Source organism: Nanorana parkeri, unplaced genomic scaffold, assembly GCF_000935625.1.
Source record: "Nanorana parkeri isolate BGI_ZX_2015 unplaced genomic scaffold, ASM93562v1 scaffold2587, whole genome shotgun sequence".
Taxonomy (NCBI): Eukaryota; Metazoa; Chordata; class Amphibia; order Anura; family Dicroglossidae; genus Nanorana; species Nanorana parkeri.
In genome coordinates, this window is record NW_017308855.1 from 59,794 (window position 1) to 69,109 (window position 9,316).

The window sequence follows — 9,316 nt, forward strand, 5'->3', positions numbered from 1 at the left end:
GATGGGGGGGACTTCATACTAATGGCCATGGTTTTAGAATGGGATATCCAACACGTTCATATAGGTTTGATGTCCACAAGCTTATGTCCAGGTGGCCGTGTAGTGTATATACTGTATTCAATCAACGGAGATCCCTCTGGAAGCTGCCTCAGATAGTGAGAAGAACCAAGTCCAACATATAATTAGAAAGCAGCCATTCATTAGCAAGCAGATTAGTGTCATCCCATTGAACAATTGCTCGGCCACTTTGTACGTCAATGAGACTATTGATTCTCGGCGAATTCATAGGCTCGGCCCTGCTGGGAAAATTTACTGCTTGGAAGTCCATTCAATCCAAGTCATCTACAGTTGACTAATTGTCTGCTAGATTGGTCTGGTTTCTAAATACCGAAAACCAGCACCTAGCAAATCATCTGCATCCAGGAAATAGGAACCAGTACAAAAGAATTATGAATATTGGCCATAGTAATCGGGGTGGTGTTTACCGAATGTTGGCCATAGTAATCAGGGTCGTGTTTACCGAATGTTGGCCATAGTAATCAGGGTCGTGTTTACCGAATATTGGCCATAGTAATCAGGGTCGTGTTTACCGAATGTTGGCCATGGTTATCAGGGTCGTGTTTACCGAATATTGGCCATGGTTATCAGGGTCGTGTTTACCGTAAGGCCACTCGTAGGACAGCACTCAGGGCAGCAGTAGTATACGGAGGGTCAGCATTGAACTTCAAATGGTAAAAGCTGATTTGTTTCTTTAAAGGAGAACTATGAGGTCAGTGTTTTCCCCCATAGTTCTTCCTCAGGGTCACGGGAGGACATAAACTTGCGTCCTCCCGTCACCTTAAGCTCAGTATATAGGGAGCTACAGCTCGCGGTATACTGGGAGCGCCGCAGCCTGGACAGATCCGGACCTTACTGACGAGATCCGCCCAGCTGCGTGATTGACAGCTGGCTCTGCCTATCTAGAGGCAGAGCCAGCTGTAACCTCCCCGCCCGTCCCGCCAGTCAGCGCTGGAGGGGAAATCCCTGCAGCGAGACGTGAGTGACAGTCACGGCTCTCTGCAGGGAGATGATCGAGAGGTGAGCGAGCGCTGGTATGTGTTCCCTCACTTCCCGATCTACTGAGCCGACCTGTGACAGTCTCATTGTCACAGGTCGGCTAGAACTATGAGGCTGAGAGGAAATCACTCCCCTCATAGTTCTCCTTTAATTTTTTGCCCTCTTTGAGGACATTTGTGGTTAATGTAAGCTTATGGGGGTATGGCGGATGTTTAGAGGAGTCACACGGCTCTTACAGTTTAGGGAATATATAAACTATCTCTCTTTGCTCTTGTTTGGTGGCCATCAAAAAACATTCCCCATTCTTCCTCCAGTGCAACATCTTATCAGTGGGTGTCATCGAAATAATCAGTTGGACACAAGGGACGGGACTCCTGCAAAAGGGGTCATGATCCCGATATGCCAAAGGCAAAATTTGGTTTGGTTATTTTGGAATACGGATCCGCAATTTCGGTTCAGGTTTCGGATTCGGATGAAATCCGAAATTTTTGTTGGTTTCGGATGAGTTTACGGATATTCTTTGCGAATACCACAGAAAACCATCTACAGATATTATTACTAAAGCTGAGGCTCCCAGACCCCAATGCAATTTGGAAATTCGGATCTTTGAATGCCATTCGGGAGCCTCAGCTTTAGTAATATACTTTTATGGCTCTATGGTAACCAAGATCATTGTTTCCTTGGTGGTAACCAACATCATTGTTTCCTTGGTGGTAACCAACATCATTGTTTCCTTGGTGGTAACCAAGATCATTGTTTCCTTGGTGGTAACCAACATCATTGTTTCCTTGGTGGTAACCAACATCATTGTTTCCTTGGTGGTAACCAAGATCATTGTTTCCTTGGTGGTAACCAAGATCATCGTTTCCTTGGTGGTAACCAACATCATTGTTTCCTTGGTGGTAACCAACAATCCTGCACAATACGAGCACCGCGGCATGGCGCATTGTCTTGTTGGAAGAAGCCGTCTCCATTGGGATACGCCATGACCATGATCGGATGAACTTGATCAGCAACGATACTTTGGTCTGTTGTGCTATTCAGAAGTTGTTCCACACGAATTAAAGGGCCCAAATCATGCCAGAAAAACCATAACACTGCCCCCACCAGCTTGAAGGGTTGTACTCATGCATGTGGGTTGCATGCTTTCATGCTGTTCCCGCCAAATTCTCACTCTGCCATCTGCATGATGCAACTGGAAACGCGATTCATCGGACCACATGACTTTTTTCCAATGCTCGACTGTCCAATCCTTGTGTTCCTGCGCAAATTGGAGACGTTTTATCTTGTTACCTGCAGACAGCAAAGGTGTTGGAACAGACCTTCGGCTTCCATATCCCATACGACGCAGTGTACGGCGAACAGTGCGTTCAGAGATCATAGCTCCCAGACCCCAATGCAATTTGGAAATTCGGATCTTTGAATGCCATTCGGGAGCCTCAGCTTTAGTAATATACTTTTATGGCTCTATGGTAACCAAGATCATTGTTTCCTTGGTGGTAACCAACATCATTGTTTCCTTGGTGGTAACCAAGATCATTGTTTCCTTGGTGGTAACCAAGATCATCGTTTCCTTGGTGGTAACCAACATCATTGTTTCCTTGGTGGTAACCAACAATCCTGCACAATACGAGCACCGCGGCATGGCGCATTGTCTTGTTGGAAGAAGCCGTCTCCATTGGGATACGCCATGACCATGATCGGATGAACTTGATCAGCAACGATACTTTGGTCTGTTGTGCTATTCAGAAGTTGTTCCACACGAATTAAAGGGCCCAAATCATGCCAGAAAAACCATAACACTGCCCCCACCAGCTTGAAGGGTTGTACTCATGCATGTGGGTTGCATGCTTTCATGCTGTTCCCGCCAAATTCTCACTCTGCCATCTGCATGATGCAACTGGAAACGCGATTCATCGGACCACATGACTTTTTTCCAATGCTCGACTGTCCAATCCTTGTGTTCCTGCGCAAATTGGAGACGTTTTATCTTGTTACCTGCAGACAGCAAAGGATGTCAATAAAGTAGGGATGGCATGAGATAGAACGTAACAAAAAATATCAAAAAGCTTTTTTTTTAGCACAACTTTTTGCATTTTATTGCCGTCCTGCAAAACCCCAGAATTACGAGGCGACGCAGCAGATGCTTAAAAACAAGCGTAAGGAGGCTCTGCCGTCTCCGGCTAGTTATTTCAGCCCAATCATCCGCGCGTCTGTTCTACAAAAAAAGCGTTTTGCAAAGAAAAATAGATCCGGCTACAAAATGCAAAAAAAGAACAACAAAAGTTTTTGAGAGTTACCGCCCACCCCCTGGCTCTCCTCCGGCAGCGAAATAAATATAATCAAAGCCCATTTACGCCGAATTGTAAGTGCGCGTGTGTAATTATAATAGTCTTCTATTAGTTTATGTGATTGCTGTACCTGCTGTCCCATCTTTGAAGCGAATAGCTCATTACCGCTCGGCAGCTGAGCGCACTCCGATTTGATTGGCTCCCGCCTTTCACTGGATTAGCGGCGCACGGGGCTCTCAAATGAATCTTCTCCGGGCGGAATTAAAAAATCGTCTGGAGGCCCTCGGCTAGGGAGAGGGGGGGCCCGGGTTACATTAGCCGGCATTAGAAAAAAAAACCCCGCGGAGGGGAGCTGAAGTCGCCCCTCGGAAAGCTTTGCCGGTGGTGGAAGCCTCTCATTTCTCTTTTCAAATATTCTTCTGTTCTTATGGAAAATGCTAATTTTGTCAGCCAGGATGTTCGGAGGAAGAGTAACGTCTGCGGCCTTTATTAAACCAAAAAGAAAAAAAGTCACGGCTTTTCTAATAAGTCATCTAGCGGGACACCAAGATGACTCAAAAGCTTAATTGAGTGCTCAAGTTCAGAAACCTTTTTTCGAGAAGAGTTGGGTTTTTCTGGCGCTTAAATTTAATGCTGAAGGTCAAGTCCACCCAAAACCTGAAATATATCTAAAGTCAACGCTTTATCTTTTTCAGTTTTGATTGGGGAAGGGTTGTTTCTACTGATGTCTAGCCATGGAGATTTACCCTCTGGACATGGTGGTCCTTTGTGGTAACCAAGATCATTGTTTCCTTGGTGGTAACCAAGATCATTGTTTCCTTGGTGGTAACCAAGATCATTGTTTCCTTGGTGGTAACCAAGATCATTGTTTCCTTGGTGGTAACCAAGATCATTGTTTCTTTGGTGGTACCCAAGATCATAGTTTCCTTGGTGGTAACCAAGATCATTGTTTCTTTGGTGGTACCCAAGATCATTGTTTCCTTGGTGGTAACCAAGATCATAGTATCCTGTGACCAGTGTGGTGAAGACCGCTTTCTGTTCCACCATGACTGTCCCCAGGCATACTTTGAAATTGAGATTTCCTGGTCTACAGAACAACACGCACATCCTAATATCACAGAGATCAATGCTGGGAGCGCTCAAGAGGTTTTCCATTATATATTGCAAAACTTCTGTTCAGACCCCACACAGTAAAAGACAAAAATGTACTTCTCTTTAAGGAGTGGTAGGTGAGTAAACAAAATGGCCGCCTGAACAGTGCGTAGGTGGTAGACGCGCTTTAAGCACAGCTGCTCTCTCCCGTTCCCGTCTCTTCCTCAAGCTTGAGCCGCGTCCTCCAGAGAATAAGATGAACACTTATTTTCATACCAAACAAACTCCGAAAGCCGAAATCTTTCTCGGTAAACAACCTTGAATTTGTGCCAGGAATTTGGGAACAAACACTTAGCTGTGTCGTCAAGGGGAAACGCATCCCCGGCAGCTTTTTTAAAAACAGTACCTGGGAGGAGGAAGACGCGCGGGGTTCGCATTTTAAGTAAAAGTACATTGCCCGTGCCAACCAATCAAATGTTACCCGTCATTTCTCCACTGCAGCCAGGAAAACAAAAGGAAAGATTTTTTTTGGGTTGACTTACTGATCAATTGTTTTTCTCTCTTTTAGACACGAGACCCAATACATGTAGCGTAATAAAAACATGGCTTCCATGATAATACATGGACATAGCAGATGTTTTGGGGCTTTGGGACCAGTGTCAAACCTTAGATACAGTTTCCGTAGAAAGAATTTTCATGGGTTAGACGTCCTAGTGCTCGGAAAAAAAGTCATCTCTGACCAAAAACACATAGTAGACAATGTAGAACCAAAAGAAATATTACCGCTCCAATTCCTTAGCCGCCATCAGGACTCCTCAGGTGCTGGTCTAGTAGGTGCGTTTCCACCTTGGAATATACAGACCGTGTTTCCCTGAAAATAAGGCACTGTCTTATATTTTTTTTGACCACCCAAAAAAAACACACTAGGTCTTATTTTCGGGGGATGTCTTATTTTAAATACTTTCACACACAGTGCCACAATACCTGCAGGCTGCAGCTGTCCTGGAGCTCTCTTCCCTGATGCCGTCCAAAGTTCTCTGCGGGATCCCCGCCAGGGAGCCACCTATCTCGTCGCCAGGCTGAACTGCACGGACCTCCAGTCAGAAGTTCCCTCAGTGACTGAGGCTCAGTCACCTCACCCCGAGCCCACTTGCCATACGTTCCTTGCTGCTGCCTGCTGGGAAATGTAGCTTTCTGCCCGGCGGCAGCTCTCTAGGCAAAGGCCAAGGCAGACAGGTGTCTGCTGATTTCGTGACAGGGGCGGCATGCGGGAGCTGCGGCGCAGTGGTTAGCCCCCGCCATGTACTCTGGTGGCTCTCTGGGCCACCCCCAAACTAGGTCTTATTTTCGGGGTAGGTCTTATATTACAGGAATGTTTCAAAAATAGTGCTAGGTCTTACTTTCTGGGTAGGTCTTATTTTCGCGGGAAACACGGTAGTATAATGGACATAGTAGACAATATTAGCTACCCTACTGTTGGTTAGGGTTCCTTACTTCCTGAAGTGAAGTATGAGGAACAATCCACCAATGGGACCACCAACATCAGTAAAACCAGATAGAGGAGATAGCTCTTCCACAATCAATCCAAAACAACAGCAGAGAAAAGTTGGAAAATATACTTCCCTTACTCAGCTTCCGCCCCTGGCGCCTAGGCAAGGGTGACTTCCGGTGGGAGGTCCTGGAAAAGTTTTGGATCCCAATCTTGCAAGATGATGTTTTTGCACTGTGCTGGTGTGTCTTCCTGCCAGATTTTGGATTCATCGGCATTGCCAGGCTCTTTTGCCGGAAGGTCTTTGTTATCACCTTCCGGTGTTGGGGGGGTGAAAGGTGAATTTGAATGCACGGTCTGCTTTAAGCAGGAGAAACCAGAAGGTAGAATTGGGTGCCAAGTCACTATTAATCTAACTGATGTTATATGATTTGAAAACAGAACCAGGATTGATATATATTGATAAGTTATTCTGACCTTGGCTTTCTGTTTCCTTCAAAAGGTGTGCGGCAGGAAGCTGCGGGCAACGAGTCCACCAAGACGGTTCATTTCACGTTCCTCATTGGATGCGTCTTCGTAGCCTTCGTGATAGGAGCCATCTTTTCGGGCCTTTTTGTGTCCTGCTACTGCAACCACATGTTTCAGAAGAACAAGCACATTGGCAAGGATCCAGAATCCAATCTACAACGACCTCTATCCCTGAGGAGCCTGGCAAAGATGAATGGACTTTTAGACACCCAGTCAAAGGAAGGAATGGAAGCAACCTCACCAAAGCTCTACACCACCCTACTGCATGGAGACAAAGAGCAGCAAGCGGAAACAACCAAAACCGGATCAAAAGACCATCCTGAATTATCCGGGCTCCCCACCCCGGAATCCACTCCAGAGTTGCCAATGAAGAATCTGAAAGCCTTCAAAAACCAATGGGAAAGAAATCAGAACTGTAATAACGCCAAAGAAATCCAAAGCAAGAGTCCGGTTTTTCATTTTCCCGTCTCAAATTCCCAGGTCTTTCAGTTCCCTAGCACCGTTGCCTTCCCGAGCAGCATGCATGGGTACGATCAGCCTCTTTCTAGCTATGCAGATGATAAGAAGATACCCAACTCCGAAAGGGCTCTGATTCGTCATTCACAGTGCTATCTTCCCAAAGGGGTTGAGGTGACAACTCTAGATGAACTTCTCAAACATCTCCCAGAAGGTGGGGGCTCACCGAGAAAAATGTCCGGTATGATGGCTATCAGCCCTCAAGCTATCAGCCCTCATTCATCCTTGTCATTCATGAACAGGGTCCAGCCCCAAATTCCCGACACCGAAAGCGCACCTTATTACAGCTCCTCAACTCTTCCGAGAGACAGTCTGCCCAGAAGATTGGACATCCCACCAGATGTCAATCCTCAATCCTGTGTTGAGAAACAGTCAAGGCACCCCTCTCAAAGACATTCCCTATCCTCTGGGCACAAACTTATGAACATAGGCCCAGGACCACTGGTTTCCAGGCAACATAGCCTTGGTCAAGGAACCAGACAACATCCTCCACCACTTCTCACAAGGATGCACTCAACAGGCACCCCAGTGCCGATGGATAGCCACAATGTCTATATCTCCCGCCAGCATAGCTACACAGAGCAAACACCAATGCAGAGGGGTATGGTGAAAAGGACCTTGTCCTTGAGACCGGAAGTATCATCCGCCCCTGTGTTTCTCCCATCCTCCCCCATAAAGGATGCAAACCAGTTTCAGTATTAATACACGTATTTGGCTGCTCTACCAACCAAAAGGACACTTAAGACGTCTCTAAACTCAGTTGACAAAAATGTGAAAAAATGATGCTGTGAACTTTGCCTTGGTGTTCTGAAACTTCCTTGAATCGCAACAACATAGAACTGATATCTACCGTCACGTCATCTCCAGCAAATATGAGTGTTGCGTGAAAGGACTAGAGTGTGTTGGGAAACCATGAACAAACCTATGCCACCCCACACCTACTTGAACTGCTTTGTTGTTTTTTTACGGTGGAGAACCTGTGGAAAGCATTTTGATGGCAGATGGCTTAAAGTATTCTACCTAGCGTTGAAAGCCTTTACTGGGAGCAGATGTCCTCCATATGATGACACCTCAGTGGCCTGCAGTCCCCTTTACTGGGGGCAGATGTCCTCCATATGATGACATGCCAGTGGCCTGCAGTCCCCTTTACTGGGAGCAGATGTCCTCCATATGAAGACATCTCAGTGACCTGCAGTCCCCTTTACCGGGAGCAGATGTCCTCCATATGATGAGTGGCCTGCAGTCCCCTTTACTGGGAGCAGATGTCCTCCATATGATGACACCTCCGAGGCCTGCAGTCCCCTTTACTGGGAGCAGAGCAAATGTCCTCCATATGATGACACCTCAGTGGCCTGCAGTCCTCTATGTGCCTGGATACTGAGGTGTAAGCCCCACCGTCTGGTAGGTGGGCAGCACTTTCCGAGGCACATAAGCGGAGCAACATCGCAGGTCACCACTTATAATGGATCGGCTCCGGGCAGGCGGACTGACCCGTGTCCCCCCCGAGCCCAAGCAAGACCACCAACGAAGAACGCGAAAACTGGCTCTCACGAACTTAAATGGCAAACCCGGTTGACCCGAATGGATACCTCAAGAGGAATAGATCAAATGTAAATTAATTTATATATACACCTATGTAAATATAAAAAGATATATATATATATATATATTTCACAGTCTAACTCCATATAAAAGGAGGTTTTATTTACTCTACTGTGTAGGGGCGAGAAACTAACTTCTATATTATTCATTCTGAAATGTATAGACTGAAGAAAAAAAAAAGATGAAGAAATAAATAGAATGATGGTGCCTGAGCTAACACACCTTTGTGACCCACGCAAAATCACGTGCCGGTAACGAAGAGACAGCAGCACCGGAATTTTCCTCACCGCATCAGTATCACAGCAAACGGACCTGTTCTGGCTGTTCTTGGCTGTAACTCCAATATTGTTCAAGGTTAAGGTGACTCTAAAACAGCCTAACCTATAAGCACCGTGTGCTTAAAGTGAATGCTTGACTCTTTTTTTTTTTCCTTGTGTGAACCATGAAAAAAAAATTCAGATGAAGGTGGCCAAGAAACTCTTGGCCTTTTTGCGGCTTGGCCCCCATTTTGAATCCAATTAGCTCAATGGATAGTCTGTGTACATGTGTGCCTTATTTCAACCTAGTATTATGAACAGTGAGATTGTAGCAACACGAGTCTGTGAATATTTTGTCACTGAGGGGAATGTTATATTGCAACGGTGCTTTCCATCCCGTGGAGCATCTCAGCTTTCCACACGTGTACACTGTTGAGATGGTGCTCCTTTGAGGCCGTCACGGGCAAATTGAGGACATTGGGGGC

At 46.1% G+C, this 9,316-nt stretch overlaps 1 protein-coding gene across 1 annotated transcript in view; it reads left to right on the plus strand.

Moving 5' to 3' along the window:
• Positions 1-7,752, plus strand: part of LOC108801967 (semaphorin-6D-like) — a 52,213-nt gene extending 44,461 nt beyond the window's left edge. Inside the window, exons 17-21 of the mRNA XM_018573871.1 lie at positions 1,725-1,958; positions 2,538-2,663; positions 4,128-4,349; positions 6,188-6,311; positions 6,431-7,752. Coding sequence (XP_018429373.1) covers positions 1,725-1,958; positions 2,538-2,663; positions 4,128-4,349; positions 6,188-6,311; positions 6,431-7,674 — 1,950 coding nt within the window. The 3' untranslated portion in view covers positions 7,675-7,752. The remainder of the gene's footprint in view (positions 1-1,724; positions 1,959-2,537; positions 2,664-4,127; positions 4,350-6,187; positions 6,312-6,430) is intronic.
• Positions 7,753-9,316: the final 1,564 nt, after the last annotated feature.